This window comes from Nycticebus coucang, chromosome 5 (assembly GCF_027406575.1).
Source record: "Nycticebus coucang isolate mNycCou1 chromosome 5, mNycCou1.pri, whole genome shotgun sequence".
In the NCBI taxonomy this organism is placed as follows: domain Eukaryota; kingdom Metazoa; phylum Chordata; class Mammalia; order Primates; family Lorisidae; genus Nycticebus; species Nycticebus coucang.
Genome location: NC_069784.1, coordinates 17,313,057 through 17,335,478, shown reverse-complemented (window position 1 = coordinate 17,335,478; position 22,422 = coordinate 17,313,057). Strand labels below are relative to the sequence as shown.

Sequence of the window (22,422 nt, the reverse complement as noted above, 5' to 3'; positions counted from 1 at the left end):
AAAGAAATATTGCACATCAAGTGCATAGTATACTCCATACGCTATTGAGTTAGTATCATCATTCCATAATAATAATATAAATGGTTAAGTTAACATCCATTCAGTTAAAAAATATCATTTATAGTGCCTAATGTGAGCCAGGAGTTAGGGAATACACCCGTGAATGGTGGGCAAAAACTGCCCTCATGGAGTTGGCATGGTCACGGGGTTGTTGAAAGATCACATAAGAATATGGGTAGAGCGTTTGTTATTTTTGAGATAAAACGATGGACACTGATTTCTTCATAGTTGTGTAAGCCTAGGCAGGTCTAAGGGCCAACGAGTAAATGCAATGTCCTCCTTCCGTCCCTGCTCATCCTGTGATTGTGTGTCGAGGCCTGGGTACAAGTGAGTATGGAGAGACCCCAGTGTCGACCAATAGAGTGGCATTTGCACTGTACTCTTTTCAGGATTGATAAATCACCAGTTTTAAATAATTTTTGTGAAGCAAAACAATGTCAAAATGCTTGTATTCATTAAGGCTGAACAAAAGGTTAGCTTTGTATCCTTTGTTTATATTCTTAGGACTAGACCTAAGTCAAGCAGTCCTGTCTTCACTGCCTTAAAACCTACCTTAACCCTGCTTTCAGCTCTGTCATCTTTAACATGGTTAGAGATTCAAAACGAAAATTACCTCCTACCTGTCAGAATCAGCTCATCCATAAATCTTACTTCTAGCACTTGGCTGGGTTTCTTATGATTGGCAAGGTAGGAAAAGTGTTATGAAGGCTACATTATTTACATACAATGTAGCCTTGCTTATAATCACCTAATAATTACTATCCCACACATTTTTAAACAGCCAGTTCTTTGCAAGGAGTGATACATTTAGTAAAACAAATAAAATGAGAAATTCCCACTTAAACAAAGTTGCTTGGAGTAAGGGAAAGCAAAGCATTACTTTTATGACTTATTACTTTGCTGGGTTTAAAAAATATAGTATTTATGTTGCCTAATAACGAAAACAATTTAAGGACATTATACTTACTTTTTGTCCTAGGGAATATAAATTAATATTAGTTTCTATATTCTCATAGAGTTAATAACCACGAATATAAACCTTATGCTACATGCAAAGGAAGTGCTTGGTGGTTTTCCCTAGAAAGGAAAAAACAGTATTTCTAGAAATTTTTACAGATAGTACTTTAACGAAAATTATCAACTAATCTTAAGTTCAATTTTATTTTAAATGTATCATTCTTCTGTTGAGAAGTCAGTGAAATTGACATCAGAAATATTTATTTCAGGGCGGCGCCTGTGGCTCAAGGAGTAGGGCGCCGGTCCCATATGCTGGAGGTGGCAGGTTCAAACCTAGCCCCGGCCAAAAGCCACAAAAAAAAAAAAAAAAAAGAAATATTTATTTCACTCAAAATCATTTTAAAAATAATATTCTTTAGCTAATAAATATATTAATTTTTTTAACTTTTTTCTTTTTTTAATTATTTTTTAATTTTTTATTTCAGCTTAATATGAGAGTACAAATGATTACATTACAAGGTTTGCATTTGTAGTTGAGGTCCCTGTTGTAGCTGTGTCCCACACCCAGGAGGTGTGCCACATACCTACCCTTACATTGTGTCTATTAGTTGGAGGGCACCAGTTCCCCCCCTTATTACTTATTTCTTAATATCTTTATTTCAAACTTAATCAAAATAAGAACTAAACCAAGAGGCAAAGAGAATAAAAAAGTGACATTCCCTTTGGAATGTTTCGCTATTATGTACACACGAGTCATCAGCATCCCAAAAATCTGTCTCTGTGTCTTTCTTCTAAATATGTGCATATAGCTCCATTTTTCTTCCTAGATCTTTTCATTCACTTCTAAAAGAAAGACAGGTTGGCTTGGCACCCCTAGCACAGTGGTTACGGTGCCAGCCATATACACTGAGGATGGCGGGTTCGAACCCAGCCTGGACCAGCTAAACAATAATGACAACAGCAACAACAACAAAAAATAGCCGAGTGTTGTGGTGGGCACCTGTAGTCCCAGCTACTTGGGAGGCTGAGGCAAGAGAATGGCTTAAGCCCAAGAGTTTGAGGTTGCTGTGAGCTGTGATTCCAATGGACTCTACTGAGGGTGACATAGTGAGACTCTGTCTCAAAGAAAAATAAGAAAGAAAGAAAGGAAGACAGATTTATATCTAAACTACTCCTGCCTTGCCCCAAGCGGAAGTCAAAAGGAAAGGCAACTTCCTTTTTCTTTAGTTGACCTCTCTCCAATTGAAAAAAACACCACAATCCCAGTCTGTTACAGTTTTTGACAAATAGAAGACAATAAAAAATAACTCTTGCTGTTATGGTTAATGTTCTTGTCATTACTGATCCAAGTACTTGTTTTCTTACAGTCCCAAGGATTAGGCAGCCATCAGGTTCAGTCTTGTCAAAATTGACACTTGCCTGCCGGGTTTAAAACTGATTCCAGTGGAGAGACCGGCTCTCATGTGAGGAAATAATCAAGTCTCCAGTCATGAGTGATCATGGACTCTTACCATTAACATTAATTTTTTAGCGTTTAGGCAACCTGTTCATTGTTTTCAGCACCTCTGACAAAGTTGATAATAATTATGGTTTTATTTACTTTTAAAAATCTGCTCTAATGACTTACCCTTTGCTGAATCGTTTTGGACAAATCATTTAGAAGACATTGGAAAGAATGCCCAGGAGTTAGCATCTGCTTCTCTTGCAAGCAAAATTAATCATCCATCTGTGTATCCAGAATAAAAAATGTTTGTTCTTTACTTGTGTGAGACATTGTTTGGAACTTTGTAGAGAACACTCTGCTACTATCCTTAGATTTCTCTCTAAGACACCAACATAAACAGAAAATTACTTGGAATATATTCATTGTGCTGGGTTAAATGTCTAACAGCACTGCCAGTAAAATGAAGTTTCTAATGTACGGTTAACCCTCAGGACTAGTTTTATGATCCTTTTTATTATCAGCAAAAACTACCTACTGACTTGAGGAGCGTTCAACAGCATCTGAACGTCTGATGTCATGTATTACCCAATGTATACATTTTTTTTTCTGTTGAAAAGTAAAGGTCTTAAATATTGCCTAAATTACAGGTAGACTGAGGCAAAAAGATTTTATCATTCAAAATAGCATCATAAGGATTATTAGAATCATCTAGGGTGATCTTTTCAAATAATGCCTCTCCTTTTGACCTCCATTACTTCTCTAATACATCCAGGTATAGGAGGCTTACAATCTTACAGGACAACCCCACTACTTCTTAAATTTTAATTCTTACATTATCTACATCTGCAATTTAACTTTTAAAGTAGTTTAACTATGGAGTTTACTTCCTTCATCTATTGTTTTTCTTTACTTACATGACCTTCTTTGCACCTTTTTTGTGTGACCTCTAAAAAAAGAAAGAAAGAAAATCTCCATTCTCCGCTGTTAATTGGTTTCTTTAGGTCTTTCAGCTGTTTTTGTTTTTATGGGGGAGGGTGTTATTCATCAGAATTTTGGTTTTGAAACTTGTCTTTCCTGTAAAGTCATATTCCCATCAGAGACCTGGTCATTGTTAAAACACCTGTGTCTTCTCCGAAAAATTTTGAAATTTTATATCCCAAAGTCTCAGATGACTATGAGTGAACTTGCTGTCATTCGCATTGATGAGCTCTATGATGGCACCGTCTCATGACCCCAGGGTTCTCCTCATTCATGTGGAAACTATACTCACTGATAATCTTTCCCAGAGGTATGGAACCAAAAGTCTCACAAACCTAATTAAATCACATGTAAAACACATAGAGGCAAGAAATAGGATAGGTTAATACACTTACAATAAGATTCAAGCAACTACACCAGTTAAATCCTAAGTCCACAAAGTGGAGATCTCTTTCCCTCCTCTTCTTTCCTCCCTCCCATCATCCCTCTATGAGGATTTTGCCTTTATAATGGTTCCTTAAAAATATTGAGCTCCACTTATATAGAGAATTAGGTAAAATGGTAAACAAAGATTAGGCCAAAAAAACCCTTAAAAGTCAAGCCAAGAAATGTAAACAGCTATCCTATACGTACCTCCCCGTAAGCACTCAGCATAGGGCATGGCACCTAGTACATAGAAAATACAATATTTTAGTGAATGTTGTGGTCAGAAAGAAAATCTGCTTAGGATGGGTATTTTGAATAATTTTAAAATATATTGAATTATTTTGTACGGTAAGAGATGAATAAGCTATGTGATGACATAATTTGAAGAAAATATTATTGAAAGAATGCTTTGGTATTAAATTTAAAATTGGCTTTACTTTTTAAATCCCATTCTCTCGACCATGCTTTCTGTAAAAATGACTTTAGCCCATCTTAAGCCCAAACATCTATCCTGCCACATTTATAACTTGAAGGGCAATATTTTTGTCTGAAGATCCTGTTCCTTCTCACTAATCTTCTATTATGGATAAAGGTAACTTCCCCTCCTCAAAACACCTCTAGTATTTACTTTATATGTCTCTTCTCATCTGGAAGTTTGGTTTTGTTATTCTTTTTTACATTTTTGCCTTTAGTATAATTATTTATGTATTATATACTATTTTTTCCATTGAATTTTAAGCTTCCTAAAAATGAAAACCATGTAGTATTTACATCTATATTCCTTAGAGGGCTTCCCATGGTACCTTCCTTACACATGGATGATATTTAATAAACTTTTGCTGAATCCATGGAAGAATCATTGCAGAACCCAATTAGCAATTCAGGAATCTACTCAGAAAGTAACAATCATATCCTAGAAGACAGGCCAGCAAACTTTTCCTATAAAAATGAATAAATATTTTAGGCTTAGCTAGGCAAGAAACAAAATCAAGAATATGATTTAGGAAATATGTAACGATAGAAAATAAATTTTCACAAAATTTTTATTTGTGAAATTGAAAAGTATAATAGAGTTCAAAATGTTGGAATACAAGTCTACTAATGAGAGAAATAGCATTTTTTAGAGGAGAAATTTAGCTTAATATAGTTCCTGTCATCAGAATTTTCTGTTCATCTGTTAATGTTGACCTGTAATGAGATTTTACGTATTTCCCTATTTTATCATTGAAAACTCTTTTCACACAGATAAGCATTGCCAAACATTGAAGTTCTTGAGCGTGTGTGGTCAGAAAGAAAATCTTTAATTTTTAATTGAGCATGTTCATTGCTTGGATGGAATTTACAGAATTCTATTGGGTTCTTCTCTTGATATTTGCCTCTCAGCATGTCCTTACATTGTAGATTAATCGTTTCTATTTGAAGCCTAGTTGAAAACTCCTCAAGGGCACAGCCAAATGGATTTTGAAATATAGAAATTTCCTGCATCTAAGTTTAAAATATGCTGCTGACACTGAGCTCAGAAAATTTACCAACTATATTTGCACGAGAGTGGACACCTCATTCTTGTTTTAATTTTTGACAGCAGCAGAAGTGTACATAGTATAAAGCTACTCAGCATTACTGGTGACTCAAACCTCAGTTGTCCTTAAAATGGCATTCTCACAGTACATATTTCACACATAAGCACTGCTTTACCTTGTAATTTTAGTTTTAATTCACTAATAGACATTATGACGTCTGCAGCAAAACTTAATTCCCAAAGCCATTCTTTGTTCCATTGTATGGAGGGCACTTCTCATTCAGAAAAATTTTAATATCAATCTCAAAAACATCTCCATAAAACTGACCCCTGCTAAGCCATTGAGCTGCAGTGTAATGAAACAAGCCAGGATGTTCTGTTTTTATTTCTCAAAATAAATTCACATAATTAATGAATTCTGGGCTGGATACAGTGTCCCACACCTGTAATCTAGGATGCTTGAGCTCACCAGTTCAAGATCACCCTGAGTAAGAGTGAGACCCCATCTCTACTAAAAATAGAAAAACTAGCCAGACATTGTGGTAGGAACCCTGTGGTTCCAGCTACTTGGGAGGCTGAGGCAAGAGGATCCCTTCAACCTAGAAGTTTGAGGTGGCTGTGAGCTATGAGGCCATGGCACTCTACCGAGGGCGACAAAGTGAGCCTCTATCTCAAAAAATAAGAAAACTAGTGAATTCTGGAAGTTTTAAATCCAAAGGCACCAACAGAGTTCACTATTGACACAACAGGTTCAATAACACACGCAAGGTTAAAATATTTTCGTCAGAGTACTGGATGGTGAATAAGAGAATGAATATCAATAACTTTAAACACCTGCATTTTCAGAAGCTTTGTTAATTTGTCCAATAATTCTTTTTTCTGATATATAACTACTATATAATTACATCTTAGCAGATTCTACTTCTGATTGTATTGATTTAGTATTTTCTTAACTTTTTGAAAAATATTCTCACTTAAAAAATAATGTTGTCGGGCGGCACCTGTGGCTCAGTGAGTAGGGTGCCGGCCCCATATACCGAGGGTGGTGGGTTCAAACCCAGCCCCGGCCGAACTGCAACAAAAAATAGCTGGGCGTTGTGGCGGGCGCCTGTAGTCCCAGCTACTCGGGAGGCTGAGGCAAGAGAATCGCGTAAGCCCAGGAGTTGGAGGTTGCTGTGAGCCGTGTGACGCCACGGCACTCTACCAAGGGCAGTAAAGTGAGACTCTGTCTCTACAAAAAAAAAAATAATAATAATGTTGTCACTCCACAGATGATTTACACAAGTTCATTTTTTAGTCTCTTCACAATCAGCATTTTCTCCTCCAGGGAACAACTGTGCAGTGTTGCTAGCTTCCAGGACTCCTCCCGAACGGAAGAAAACCACTTTAAAAAGGCTGGTTTTTCTCAATACATCTTTAAAGGTTTTTTAATTGTGTCCTATCTGGTCAAGTTAAGATTTTTAAGAACTTCATTTTTAAGTTGTCATAAAAGTTTACAACTGGCTCGGTGCCCATAGCACAATGGTTACAGTGCCAGCCACATACATCGAGGCTAGCGGGTTCGAACCCGGCCTGGGCCAACTAAACAACAATAACAACTGCAACAAAAAATAACCTGGTGTTGTGGCAGGCACCTGTAGTCCCAGCTACTTGGCAGGCTGAGGCAAGAGAATAGCTTAAGCCCTAGAGTTGGAGGTTGCTGTGAGCTGTGATATCACAGCACTCTACTGAGGGCGACAGTGAGACTGTCTCAAAGAAAAAAATAAAACGTTTACAACTTGATTTTTTCAAAAAAGTCAACTGTAGCTCAAAGGAGTAGGGTGCTGGCCCCATATGCCAGAGGTGGTGGGTTCAAATCCAGCCCTGACCAAAAACTGCAAAAAAAAAAAAAAAAAAAGTCAACTGACTGCAAGCACCTGTTAATAAAGGTCTTAAATAATTTTAAAAAATAAAAATAATAAAAATAAAAAAATTGTGTTGTGTTTTCAATAACAATTGATGTTGCTCCAGGGTCCCCAACATTCTAAGCAACTGTTCCGGACAAAAGGCTGACAATCTTACACAAGTTTATTTTTGCTATGTAACTTAATTAAGTCATCATTAATCAGGGCCTTTTCTTGTCGGGCTAACAAATGAAATGAATACTTAGAAACTTAATTACTTATTTAAGTTGTAGCCTTATTTCTGTTTTGTTTTTTCTTGTAAAGACATTCTGCTGTGATAAATACTTCATTTTGAATTTTCTAGTTTTTCTGATGGTTGCATTCCTGTGAGGTGTGAATATTGTAAAGAGTGCCTGGTCTGATAATGCTGACGCATAGCTATGTCTCTTGTAAGCACAGCTATGCTGTCATTGCAAAATAAATACAAGTCTTTGCCATCTAATTCAATAACAAAAATAACCTATATTCCTTGTGTCTTAGAAACACAACTTCAGGCAGCACCTGTAGCTCAGTCAGCAGGGTGCGGGCCACATACACCGAGGGTGGTCGGTTTGAACAGAGCCTCGGCCAGCTAAAACAATGACAACTGCAACAACAACAAAAAAATAGCCTGACAGTGTGGCAGGCGCCTGTAGTCCCAGCTACTCGGGAGGCTGAGGCAAGAGAATCTCTTAAGCCCAGGAGTTGGAGGTTGCTGTGAGCTGTGTGAGGCCATGGCACTCTACAGAGGGCCATAAAGTGAGACTCTGTCTCTACAAAAAAAAAAAAGAATATACTGTCTGTTCATTTGCTTAACTTTATTTACAATCGAACTATTTTTAGTGAGTTTTCTGTATGTGTGTGGTTGCAGAGTAGAAGTTTCTTCCCAAGGAGACGTTAATCAGTTATTAGAGTTGTCATGTACACCAGAGTAAAAGCCAAAGTCAGAATACGAAGAAACACAAGAATAGTCTAGCAAGAGGGCGGGGAGAGGAGGGAGGGAGGAGAGGGGAGGAACCAGGGTTTGCCCCTAATGTGTGCAATGTGCACCCAGCACACCCCCTGGGTGAAGGGCCCAACTAAAACTTGAACTTTACCTTAGCATTGAGAACAATGTAACCTAAACATTCATATCCTCATATTTATCTGAAATTTTAAAAAGAAGAAAACAGAGTTAGACTATAATAAATGTGCTTCATCCCCAGGCTGCATAAGTCAGATGGTCCTGGTAGATTTTTGTACTGTCTCAGGTCTTTCATTTTAAAAGCCTCAAATCACTGCATTTATTATCATTAGAGATTTCAGGTGAATTTTGGGTATTCCCAAATATTTTTTAAACATTTCACTTATTTGGCAAAAAAGCCCAGGGTAACTCCCCAATCTGGGGAATATGTCAACAGCAGCCTTTCAGAACGTAGCCTACATCTATTGAGCCTCTAGATTGATTTTCTAGGAACTTTCCCAGTATTCATTTCTTATCTGTGTATTTAGGGAATCAGAGGCAGCCCGGGAAGAACAGGACTGGCTGGGTCTCCAGGTCCTCGAGGAGTAAAGGGCTCATCAGGCCTGCCAGGAAGCCCAGGAGTTCTAGGCCCAAAGGTACTTTAATATCTTGTTCTGATGGACATGCAGTATTGACCATCTTCCCTGGCCTGGTGTTCATGGTCTAGATCACAGGATGGTAAGATTCATAGCTTTTCGTGAAATTCAACTAATATAACAAAGACACACTAGGGAAAAGGGAAGCGTGTGGCCTTGACAGGTTCATCTCCCGTGATAGCCATGTAGATGTAATTCAGCATAACAACTCATTTACCCAGGATGGCGGATGCCTTAAAAAATGCTGTCATTAACTCTTTTTAGTTCTTCTTCTCTATCATCTACTTTGTTCTCCAAATCAGAGAAATCTATTTACTTCCAGATACGTACTTTTAAAATATACTTCCTACTCCTCTGTGAACCTAACCCATCAATTAATAAATCTGATAGCAGTAGGTGATTTCCTAGAGTCAGTGTGACAGCAGTGAAGACTTGCTTTAGCATTCCTTGCATGGAGTTTTGTCACATTAATAGACTTTCCAGAAAAACCTCTCTTAGAAATATCTCAGTGAAGGGCTGACCCAGACAACTTAGAGAGTAGTCCAGTGTCTAAAGCTTTTTCAGAAAAGCCTAGGACTGAAGCATTGGCATCCTTATCATTGTTACCTCTTAACTTGATTTTCACAGTTCCACTTTGAAAGAATATTCAGGTTTCTGATCCATTCAGATAAACTGAAAATGGTACCCAGTTACTCAGTGTATATAATGTTAGTCTTCTGTTCATGTTTATTCCACGAGTATCCCTCTATACCAAAGCCCAAGGCAACTGACCAAGTGCTAACCTAGGAAAAGAAATAAGAAAAATCTCTATCTCCTATGTGTGAATCTGTAATTAAAAGGAACCATATTGATTAAGTCCCAAAGGTATAGGTTTGTCTCAAGACTTTGAAGGATAATTTGCTAATCTTAAGATATTCTTTGGACAAGGTCTACCATTATCATTTTTCATTAGCCTGTTTATAAAATCCACCTGATTCCTAAGATTTTTTTTGTGTGTGTGGTATGAAAGATATTCTAACTCCCATTTCAAAAACAAAACAGAAAGAAAATGAAAAAGATTCAACTTTTAAAAATACAACAATAGTGATTAAGTACATACTTAAAGTGAACTTTTAGGAGAGACATGCAGTTTATATCAAAGGAACATAAGGAAACAGAAACATAAAAAATGAAAAATTTTTAATGATGGGATTGATAAGACGATCATGATTAAAATCAGAGTTCACGCATAAGGCAACTACTCTGTTTCTGGTATCAGTTCACTAAATCATCTCTGGATGGCGGGGGAAATGTGGCAAAATGATACCAGTTCAAATAAAATACAAGTTCCATCACATATAGTCACCCAGACACACACACACCACACCCTCACCATCCTCTCTGAAGCTCTACTGTGCTCCTCCTGGTTTTATAGGGTTCCGACTTTCCACTTTCCACACCCTTCCCTCTTTTCCACACTTATCACCATAGTCTCTAGAATTTTCTTTTCCCACTGCTACCTCTTATTCATTTAATTAATTATTATTTGTATGGAAAATATTGGTAAAAAGGATGATCATGCAAAATTTAATTTCCCCCGTACCTTGTACTATGTCTACGGATGTACCTGTATTTGGCTTTCAGTTAAAAGCCATATGTTTATAGTTTCTAAAGTTAAGATCCTCTTTCTTTTTTCTGTCCATAGGGTGAACAAGGGCTACCTGGCCAACCTGGAATTCCAGGTAAAAGAGGGCGCCAAGGAGCACAAGGTGATCAGGGACCGTGTGGAGAGCCTGGCCTGAAAGGGCAGCCTGTATGTGCCAACTCAGAAATTCACCAAGCCTTATTCTACAGACCAGCCACCATTGTACAATAACAATTATCTTATCTGTTCACATTGCAGGGAGAACCTGGTGTTCAAGGTTTGACAGGTTTCCAAGGATTCCCAGGCCCCAAAGTATGTTTACATATTTTCTGCTAGTCTACTAGCTATGTACAAAAAAGAGAGAGAGAGAAATCCTAAAATATCTGTATTTAGTCCCTGACTTAAGCTTTTGTAGATTTATTTATTTATTTTTCTTTTTTTGGAGACAGAGTCTGACTCTCACCCTGGGTAGAGTAGCACCATAGCTCACAGCAACCTCAAACAAGCTCTTGGGCTCAAGAAATCCTCTTGCCTCAGCCTCCCAAGTAGCTCGGACCACAGGTGCCCGCCATCATGCCTGGCTAGTTTTCTCTATTTCTAGTAGCAACAGGGGTCTTGCTCTTGCTCAGGATGGTCTTGAAATTATAAGCTCAAGTGATACACCTGCCTTGGCTTCCCAGATTGCTAAGATTAGAGGGAGGGAGCCAGACCCAGCCAAGCTTTTGTTTTTTTTAATCTGTAAAATTTTAGTTGGTACAGAGTTACATGTATATTTGTGTTTTGGATATGTTAGCTTTAAAACTTATGTAAATGTACATTTTTCTAACAGTTTCACTACATGATTTTTGTTCCCTCTCATTTCTTTTACAAACCATTTTATGATGAAAAATTTTAAGCACATAGCAAGGTTGAGAGAATTTTATAAAAAACACCTATCTCCATTACCTGTATTTTACCATTAACGTTTTCCCTAACTTGCAATATCATGTGCCTCTCTATCTATCTGTCTCTCTCCCTCCACTTTGTGTGTGTTTCTAAGCAAATTACAGCCATGGTACACTTCTTCCTAAATACTTCAGCATGTGTCAACTGTCCTCTTTCATTTTTTCTTCTTTTTGTCCATTATTGATTGGTATGAGATTATTTCATTTGTAAAATGTTCACACAGAGCTGAAAATTTTATCTTTTTGACTTTGATGTCTAGGGTCCTGAGGGGGCTGCTGGCCTTACTGGAATATCAGGTCCTAGAGGTCCCCCTGGACAGAGAGTAAGTGTCAAGTTGTTCCACCTGCCTGGAAATTGTGATTCTGTGCTTATTACAGGATGTAAGAGTTCTCAAATTAATATACTCCAAATAAATATTTGAGTAAAATGACTTTTAAGGTAAAACTTGTAAGAGCACATGCCATGTTCAACCTTATATAGTTCATATATTATGAGCAAAATGCCCCCATAGACCACCCATACTTCCCAGTTCTTATTAAAAAAAGAATCATCGGAATCACTGTGAAGACTGAATAATGTATATATTAATTAACTCACACCAGGAACAAAAACATAAAGCAGTTGCATGTTCTAAGATGTAGTGCAGAGACCACTCCCAGGTATCACCGGTAGGAGGTTCAAGTATGACGGGAGCTCTTGAGACCACACTTTGAAAAATATTTCCCAGTAGTGGTGTTTTCCCAGCTCAGGGTCAGGTAGCCCTGCAGGGATAAGGAATTGCTTTTAAAGAGTTGCAAAGATTAAGGTCTGAAGAACTCCAGTTAGCAGTTTAGTGCCTGTAATTACGGACAGTAGAGAATCTAAGTAGGACAAATAAGCCACCAGCAAGTACTGATGGTTGTTTTTGTTTGTTTGTTGCTTTTTTTGATCTGTTTTAGTTTTTATAAATCACATCCTCCTCATTGATTAGATGGTTTATGAAACTGAAAAGAAAAAAAATTAAACTTCAAACAACGGCTTGGCCATACTAATCCCGTCTGTATGAGTGAGGGCAGCTGGCAGGGCGAGTTAGAGAAGGGGAAGGGAAATGGTTCGGATGCAGGAGAAAGGAATCTTGGAGAACTACCACGAGACAGTCAGATTTTTAAAGCCCTATGCCCCTTCTCTCACTTTTACAATAAATTCTTTCAAAGAGCAGTGTTTTTGAGGGAATTGCTGGTTTAAAGACTCTTCTCAAATTTCTACAGGTATAAATGTATTATTTATTTTCATGATTTCTGAAGAACCAGGGACAGTTGGTGCTTTTATTATTATGTGAAGCCCAACTCTTGATTATCCACAGGTAAGTTATATGTGTATAGGCTACTCTGTGATAAATATTGCTTTTAAGTTCATAGTTTATATACATTCCCTCATTAGTTAAATCTACTCGTTCAAGTTTTATTTTGTTCGTAATTAATTAAATTCTCTCTTGATATTATTAAAGAAAAGTTGGCTACCTGCCTAGCAACTGTTCTAAAAAGAGTCTCACAAAATGGTGGTCTCTGTGGACCAGGATCTGAACCTATATTGCTTTGCAGGTCCAAAAATTTTATCGGCTCACCAATAGCAATGATCAGGTAATGAGCTCATAAGTACTAATTTATAAGCACAGATATTTGTTTATGAAGTCATTGTAGGAGACAAGTGAAAAGTCTTGATAGGTTAATATTAGCAAGAGACAAAGACTGGTGTTCAGTTCGTATCCCTTATTTCATCTAATCCCGCCCAAACTCTCTGAGAGTGAGAGATGCTAGAATCCCCATGTGGCAGGTGGAGAAACTAAGTCTCTGAATGATATTTTGCTAACAGCCATATAGTACTAGTGCAGTGGTTCTCAGCCTGTGGGTCGCAACCCCTTTGTAACAATGAAAATACATCCTGCATATCAGATATTTACATTACAAGTCATAACAGTAGCAAAATTACAGTTATAAAGTAGCAACAAAATAATTTTGTGGTCAGGGGTCACCACAACGTGAGGAACTGTATTAAAGGGTCGTGGCATTAGGAGACATTAGGAAGGTTGAGAACCACTGTACTAGTGTATGGAGGAGCCAGAATTTGAAACCGCGTCTGATTGCCCAAATCGTATTATAAGATTGCTTGCTAATTGCAGAATTAGAATATAGAATGGATAAAGTGGTCTAGTGCCTAGTACTGGCCCAATAATCAATTAATACTTGATAATCAAATAAAATCAGTTGAACCAGGAAACCTGGATTAACTTTCCTCCATATCAAAGTTATGTTGATAACTGATACCTACCTTAAAAATTACAGCACCCTTTTGAAGACATTTAGATAAAAATAATTGTTCACTCTTTACATTTTTCTGCAGTCTATATTCTCCTCTCCATTCTTTTAACAAATCATGATTTCAGAGAGTCTCATCACAACTAAGTTTCTTCATGTGTTTTTTTTTCAGGGATAAGCCAGTCTAGAGAATACATTTGATTAGGTTAAGGAATAATTCCTTGATTTAATTGTGGATCTTTGAATTTCAGGTACTATATTTACAAATTCTCACTTAAAGTTGATTTTTGTGTTTAAAAGTGGTTCTATTAATTTATTTTTAGAATAGCATGTCATTTCTTTTATACTATGTCAGCTTAGTATTAAAGCCAGCAGTCTATTAGGAAGGCATAGTGGTACATACCTGTAGTCCCAGCTACTTAGGAGGCTGAGGCAAGAGGATCAACTGAACCAAGGAGCTTGAGATTATAAGTGAGCTGTAATCATGACATTGCACTTCAGCTTGGTTGACAAGAATAAGACCTTGTCTCTAAAGAAAATCAAAAAATAAAATAAAATCAGTCAATGGATCCCATGACCATAATAAAACTAGAATGAATAGATGTGACTAGTAAGAGATCTTACTATAAATAAGACCTTAAAAGCAATATTTATTATAAAGAAGTCCATCAGTGTATAACATAATTATGGATAATTAAGAATTTGATTATATTCAAAGGGGTAGGGCGCTGGCCCCATATACCAGTGGTGGTGGGGTGGTGAGTTCAAACCCAGCCCCAGCCAAAAACTGCAAAAAAAAAAAGATTATATATAAAACACAATTATTTCAGTAGGTAGTATGTTCTATACCTTGGTAAAAGTTGGGGGTGGGGGAAGCCTGATAGATTTCTACTTTTATGTGTGAGCCACAAAGACAGTGTAAGCTGGAGTGGAGTTTGTTGGAAAAAAACTAAATTGTGTGTTTTGTATTAATCTAGAAATGATAGACTCTATAGTTTGGCAGAAATTGACCAGGGATCCAGCTTAGTGAAGGTTATTTCCTAATCAAAGAACAGGTTAGAGTCCTAAAAACACGTTTCCTTTCCTTGCTATGGCCCTATAAAGTACATGCTCTTATTCCTGTTACACAGATGGAAAAAACTGAAGTGTAGCTTGTGGGTTAAACTGTCCCACATAAGCCACACAAGGCAAGTCTGTAATGGGTTAAAAATGGCTTAGGCTAACACAAAGGCAAAAAAGGGAACTGGGCTCCCCTCTGAGGCATACTCAGAGCCTGTTTCGGGACAGTTTCTCTGATGTTATGCTCCTGTTAAGCCCACGTGGTCAGAAACTTACAATCTCTCCGCTGGGGATACAGGCCAGAGGTTGACAGGTACAACATAACAAAGATATTTGTACCAGAATGTTTATTGCAGCCCAATTCATAATAGCTAAGTCATGGAAAAAGCCCAAGTGCTCATCGATCCACGAATGGATTAATAAATTGTGGTATATGTATACCATGGAATACTATGCAGCCTTAAAGAAAGATGGAGACTTTACCTCTTTCATGTTTACATGGATGGAGCTGGAACATATTCTTCTTAGTAAAGTATCCCAAGAATGGAAGAAAAAATACCCAATGTACACAGCCCTACTATGAAACTAATTTGGGACTCTCACATGAAAGCTATAACCCAGCTACAACTTAACAATAGGGGGAAGTGGGAAAGGGGGGGGTGGGTAGAGGGAGGGGAATCGGTGGGATCACACCTGTGGTGCATATTACAGGGGTATTTGCGAAACTTGGTAAATGTAGAATGTAAATGTTTTGGCACAGTAACTGAGATAACGCCGGAAAGGCTATGTTAACCACTGTGATAAAAATGTGTCAAATGGTTTATGAAGTGAGTGTATGATGCCCCATAATCATATCATTGTATACAGTTATGATTTAATAAAAAAAATAAATAAATAAAACAAAAGAAAAATTAAAAAAAAAAAAAAAAAAACACATTGTGTTTGGAGCCTAAAGGTCTCTGCCTTGTGGAAGAACAAAGTCATTACTCCATTATGAGGCAAACTAAGTGTGTGCTTGAGGGATTTGTTTCCCCTTCTTCCCCAGGAGTTTTTTGTGATTTTTATTTGGATACCTTGCTCAAGAATTAACACGTCTAAGAAGAAAGAAAAAGCAGAGGAAATTGTGCTGATTTGTAGACTTGGTGTCTCCTCACAAGTTAAGGTTAGATAGAAAGAGTTAGAGATCAAGGATTAAGTGTGTACGTGACCACCAGTGTATATAAGGTGGTCAAGAATAAAGATCCTTGGCTACACGCCATCCCATGCGGTGTAGTCTGTTTCTTGTTTACCCTTAATAATTACGGGAGCAAGCTTATACCCACGGCAAAGCTGCTGTTCTTTCGCATCTCTGGTCATGCAACAGTAGTTTGTCATATATGATGCCCTCTGGTCCTTGCTATACACTTTCTCTCTTCCACATGTCATGCTACTCAAACATCTGCTCCTTCAACATCTGCACAGAAATTTATTCAAAAATGCGTTCATCTTTTCAGTTTTTATATGGTTTTCTTTGTTATGTATTAACACACATATAAAATGCCTTATTGAGGTTATCATCACATAAAAATTGTAGTACTGGGCCAGCATTAGGGGGAAAAAGTTACAACGGTGATTTTTCAATATGTTAGAAATGATATAAATGTTACATTCCTGATAGGAAATGGTGATAATATGCAGAATTTCATCATACATTGTTTAATCAAGATTGCTGTGTTTATGTTAGCACCGTAAGATTTTATAATAAAAAGTACAATTATGTAAGCATGGTTATTTTACCATTGTACAGGAAGTTCTATAAACTTTTTATGAAGTATGCTGACAATGAGACAATTCTCCTTTTACCTTAACAGGGAAACACTGGTCCCCATGGCAGAGAAGGTATAACAGGCCCCACAGGTAGAAATGTAAGTTTGCCAGAATACTGATCTTTTTTCTGTCTCATGCCTTTTTCCCTTTAATCCTATTTCTAGAATAATCCACCAAGAATCAGCCTGGGATTTTTATTCATTTTTTTTTATTTTTTGTTTTTAATTATTGTGGGTACATAATAGTTATATATCTTTATAGGGTACAGGCGATGTTTTGATATAGGCGTACAATGTGAATTAATCAAATCTGGGTAGCTAGGATATCCCTTACCTCAGGCATTTATCATTTCTTTGTGTTAGGAACATTCTGTTTCTACTCTCTTAGTTATTTTAAAGTATATCCTAACTTATTGTTGATTGGAGTCACTGTGTTATGCTGACAAATATGGTTATATTATGTAACTGTCTATTTTTTTGCACCCATCGACCATACCTCTTTATCCCCCAACCCACTCTCCTCCCCAGGCTCTGGCACCCATCATCCTACTCTCTTGTCTGTATGAGATCAATTGGTTTTAACATTTCTCTGCCATATTTGTGTGAGAACCTGTAAGATTCATCTTTCTGTGCTTGTATTATTTCATGTAATGTGATGTTCTCCAGTTCCATCCGTGTGGTTGCAAATGGCAGGATTTCATTCTTTCTATGGCTATGTAATATTCCATTGTATCTGTGAACCACAACGTCTTTATCCATTTGTCTGATGATGGACTCTTAGGCTGATGGTGGACACCTTGTAACAGGCAGTCCCCGAGTTACAAACATCTGACTTAGGCATGACTCACACTTACAAAAGGAGACTATTACAAGTAAAAAGGGAATATACCTGTTCCAACTTACATACAAATTCAACTTAAGAACAAACCTACAGAACTTATTTATGTCTGAGTAGGGACTGCCTCTACTGGTCTCCCATCCTTTGGATATATACTCAGCCAAGGGAGTGCAGGGTCATGTGGTAGTTCTATTTTCAGTTTTGTGAAGAAACTGCACGCCATTTTCCATAGTGGTTACACTAATTTACATTTCACCACCAGTGTATGAGGCTTCCCCCTCTCTTTACATCCTTGCCAGCATTTATTACTGCCCAAATTCTTTTTTTCATTTTTTTTGCAGTTTTTGGCCAGGGTTGGGTTTGAACCCGCCACCTCCAGCATATGGGGCCGGCGCCCTACTCCTCTGAGCCACAGGCACCGCCCTACTGCCCAAATTCTTGATAAAAGCCATTTTAACTGGGGTGAGAAATCACGTAGTGGTTTGGATTTGCATTTCTCAGATGACTAATACTGTTGTGCATTTTTTCATGTACCTGTTGGCCATCTGTGTGTCTTAAGAAATTTCTATTCAGATCATTTGCCCGTTTTTTAATCGGCTCATTTGTTTCTTTCCTGTTGAAATGTTAGAGCTCCTTATATATTCTAATTACAAATGCCTTGTCATGTGGGTAGTTTGGAGGTATTCTTTCCCATTCTGTGGGCTGTCTCTTCACTTTGTTGATTGTTACCTTGGTTGGACAGAAGCTTTTTAGCTTGGTGTAATCACCTTTATCTAATTTTGCTTTGATTGCCTGTGTTTGGGGGTGTTACTCAAGAAGTCCTTGTCCAGACCAATGTCCTGAAGCATTTCCCCAATGTTTTTTTTAAGTCGTTTCATAGTTTCTCATGTTAGATTTAAATCTTTAACCCATTTTCATTTGCCTTTTGTATATGGCAAGAGATAAGGGCATAGTTTTATTCTTCTGCATATGGACATGCAGTTTTCTCAGCATCATTTGTTGAAGAGACCGTCCTTTTCTCCCTGTACGTTCTTGGCAACTTTGTCAAGGGTAAGTTCGCCATAGATGTGTGGATTTGTTCCTGAGTTTTTTATTCTGTTCCATTGATCTATGTGTCTGTTTTTATGCCAGTATCCATGCTCTTTTGGTTACTACAGCTCTTTAGTATAATTTGAAGTCAGGTCGTGCGAGTCCTTCAGTTTTGTTCTTTTTACTCATGATGGGTTTGACTATTCTGATTCTTTTGTAGTTCCATATACATTTTAGGATTATTTTATCTATTCCTGTGAAGAATATCATTGGTATTTTGATGGTGATTGCACTGAATCTGCAGATTGTTTTGGGTAAGATGTATATTTTAATAAGATTCATTCTTCTAATCCATAAGCAGGACTATCTTTCCATTTTTTGTGTGTCCTCTTCAATTTCTTTCATCAATGCTTTATAGCAGTGGTTCTCAACCTTCCTAATGCCATCCCACAGGTTGAGAACTGCTGCTTTATAGTTTTCATTAAGGATATCTCTCACTTCTTTGGTTAAGTTTATTCCTAGGTATTTTATTTGTAGCTGTTTTAAATGGGATTACATTCTTGGTTTCTTTTTTTTTTTTTTTTTGTAGGGACAGAGTCTCACTATACCGCCCTCGGGTAGAGTGCTGTGGCATCACACGGCTCACAGCAACCTCTAACTCTTGGGTTTACGCGATTCTCTTGCCTCAGCCTCCCGAGCAGCTGGGACTACAGGCGCCAGCCACAACGCCCGGCTATTTTTCTGTTGCAGTTTGGCTGGGGCTGGGTCCGAACCTGCCACCCTCGGCATATGGGGCCGGCGCCCTACTCACTGAGCCACAGGTGCCGCCTCTTGGTTTCTTTTTTATTGTGTGCTGTTGACATATAAAAATGCTACAAATTTTTATACGTTTATTTTATATCCTGCAGTTTTACTGAATTTGTTTATCAGGACTCTTCAGGTTTCTCTAGAGCAGGCGTCCTCAAATGTTTTAAACAGGGGGCCAATTCACTGTTCCTCAGACCGTTGGAGGGCCGGAGTATAGTTTAAAACAAAAAACTATGGACAAATTCCTGTGCACACTGCACATATCTTATTTTGGAGTAAAAAACAAAACAGGAACAAATACAATTCACACCACTTCATGTGGCCCATGGGCCGCAGTTTGAGGACACCTGCTCTAGATAGAAGATCTTATCAACAGCAAATGATGATAATTTGATGTGTTTGCTTTTTTTTTCAATTTAGCTGTTCTGTCATCTGATGTGAAAGTGGGCATCTTGTCTTGTTTCAGAGCTAAGGAAAGCCTTTCTGTTTTTCCCCATTCAATATGGTACTAGCTGTGGATTTGTCACACATGGCTTTTATCAGGTTGAGGTTAAGTTCCTTCTATACTCAGTTTTTGAGAGTTTTATCATGAAGGAATTTTGAACTTTTTCAGATGCATTTTCAACATCAGTTGAAATCATCATGTGGTTTTTGTCCTTCATTCTGTTGATATGACGTGTCACGTTGATTGATTTGCATATATTGAAACATTCTTACATCCCTGCAGTGAATCTCACTTTATCATGATGAATAACCTCTTACCTGTGTTATCGAGTTCAGTTTGCTAGTATTTTGTTGAGGATTTTTGAATCTACATTCATCAGAGATTTTCTCTAGTTTATTTAAGTAGGGTTGGTATCAGTTTTTCCTTGAATGCCTGATAGAAGTCAGCAGTAAAGCTCATTGGGTACTGAGCTTTTCTTTGATGGGAGACTTTTTATGACTGCTTCTATCTCGTTACTTGTCATTGGTTTTATTCAAGTTTTGGATTTCTTCCTGGTTCAATCTTGTATGTGTCTAGGAATTTATACATTTTTTCTAGGCTTTCCAATTTATTGGCACATGGTTGCTCATAATAGTCTCTTATGCTCCTTTGGATTTCTGCAATTTCAATTGTAAGTCTGCATTTTCACTTCTCTATTTATTTGAATCTTCTTTTTTTTCTTCATTAATCTGGCTAAAGATGTCTATTTTATCTCTTTTTAAAAACCCACAATTTTCTGTTTTATTGCTCTTTCATAAATTTTTGGTTTCAATTTCATTTATTTCTTGTCTGATCTTTCTTGTTTCTTTTCTTCTATTTTGCATTTGATTTCCTCCTGTTTTTCTAATTTTTTGAGATGTATCATAAGGTTGTGTATTTGAAGCCTTCCTACTTTTCTGTGTAAGCATTTATCACTATAACCTTTCCTCTTGTTATTGCTTTTACTGTATCCCATATGAGATGTTGTGTTCTCATTTTCATTTGTTCCCAGAATTTTCAAAATTTTCTTCTTAATCTCCTGCATTGACCCACTGTTCATTCAGGAGCAGTATATTGTTTAATTTTCATGTGTTTTATAGTTTTCATTATTCCTTTTGTTTTTGATTTCTAGTTTTATTCCATTGCGGTCAGAGAAAATATTTGGTATGTTTTCAATTTTTTGAGTTCCTTAAGTCTTTTTTATGGCGTAACCTATGGTCTTGCCTTGAGAATGATCCATGAACTAAGGAGAAGAATGTGTGTTCTGCAGTTTTTGGATAAAATGTTCTGTAAATATCTGTTAGGGCCATTTGGTCTGTAGTACAGATTAAGTCCAATTTTTTTATTGATTTTCTGTTTGGATGATCTGTCCAGTGCTGAAAATGGAGTGTTGAGATCTCCAAAGATTATTTTATTGTGCTCTCTTTCGTTAGCTTTGACAATATGTGTATTCATAGATTTGTTCAATATTTCTGGATGTTCCAGTGTTGGGTACATATATATTTAGAACTGTAATATCCTCTTCCTAAATTGACCCCTTTATCATTATATAATGACCTTCTTTTTCTGTTTTTCTAGTTTTTGTGTTGAAATAAAAGTGTAGCTACTCTTGCTCTTTTTTAATTTCCATTCTTGACCTTCAATCTGTTAAGTCTTTGTAGGTGAAGTAGGTTTCTAGCAGGCAACATATAATTAATTGGCTCTTGTCTTTTTATCCATTCAGCCACTCTCTGTCTTTTGTTTGGAGAGTTTGTTCATTCACATTCAATATTATGACTAATTATTATTTGATTTCTTATTGTTTTGTGATCCTCTTTTTAGTTTCTCCTTCCTTCCTATCTTCCTGTGTGGGATTTTCTCTGGTAGTATGCTTTAAGAAAAAGAGAGGGGAGGTGGGCGGAGGGAGGGTGATTGGTGGGATTACACCTGCAGTGCATCTTACAAGGGTATATGTAAAACTTAGTAAATGTAGAATGTAAATGTCTTAACACAATAACTAAGAAAATGCCAGGAAGGCTATGTTAACCAGTGTGATGAAAATGTGTCAAACGGTCTATAAAACCAGTATATGGTGCCCCAGGATCGCATTAATGTACACAGCTACGATTTAATAAAAAAGAAAAAGAAATCTTACATAAATTCTACCCTTTAATGCCATCTCCGCCCCATCCACTTTTTAATTTTTTCATCTCTTTAAAAGTTATAGTTGTTTTTGATAGTTTTGTCTTTTAGTCTTCCTACTCAAGCTATAGATGGTTTATACTCTGTAACTGCAGCAATAGAGTAGTCTATATTGTATACTTTCTGTTACCACTGAGTTGTATACCTTCAGAAGCTTCTTCTAGCTGACTAATGTCCTCTTAACTTAAGTATTTCTCCTTCATGTTTGAAGGAAATTTTTGTAGCATATAATACCCTGTTTTTTCTGTTTTCTTCCTTCTCTTGGGACCTTTTCTTTATTTGTGACCTTTGGGAGCTTGATTATTAAATGCCTTGAGGTAGTCTTGTTTGGGTTAAATATGCTTTGTGTTCTATGACCTTCTTGTACCTGGATATTTATATATTTCTTTAATTGTAGAATATTCTCTGTTATCATATCCTTAAATGAACTTTCTACCACAGTCACTTTCTCTACCTCATCTGAGCCTTGGTT

General features: G+C 37.1%; 1 protein-coding gene across 10 annotated transcripts in view; it reads left to right on the top strand.

Annotated features, from left to right (window-relative positions):
• The window catches only part of COL24A1 (collagen type XXIV alpha 1 chain), a 305,122-nt gene that overhangs the window by 243,326 nt on the left and 39,374 nt on the right, over window positions 1-22,422 (top strand). For 9 of the 10 annotated variants that reach the window (XM_053592398.1, XM_053592400.1, XM_053592399.1 and 6 more), the window contains 5 exons: window positions 8,798-8,905; window positions 10,590-10,697; window positions 10,788-10,841; window positions 11,734-11,796; window positions 16,678-16,731. In XM_053592398.1, the coding sequence (XP_053448373.1) occupies window positions 8,798-8,905; window positions 10,590-10,697; window positions 10,788-10,841; window positions 11,734-11,796; window positions 16,678-16,731 (387 nt within the window). The remainder of the gene's footprint in view (window positions 1-8,797; window positions 8,906-10,589; window positions 10,698-10,787; window positions 10,842-11,733; window positions 11,797-16,677; window positions 16,732-22,422) is intronic. The other variant, XM_053592402.1, reaches the window with a different exon arrangement.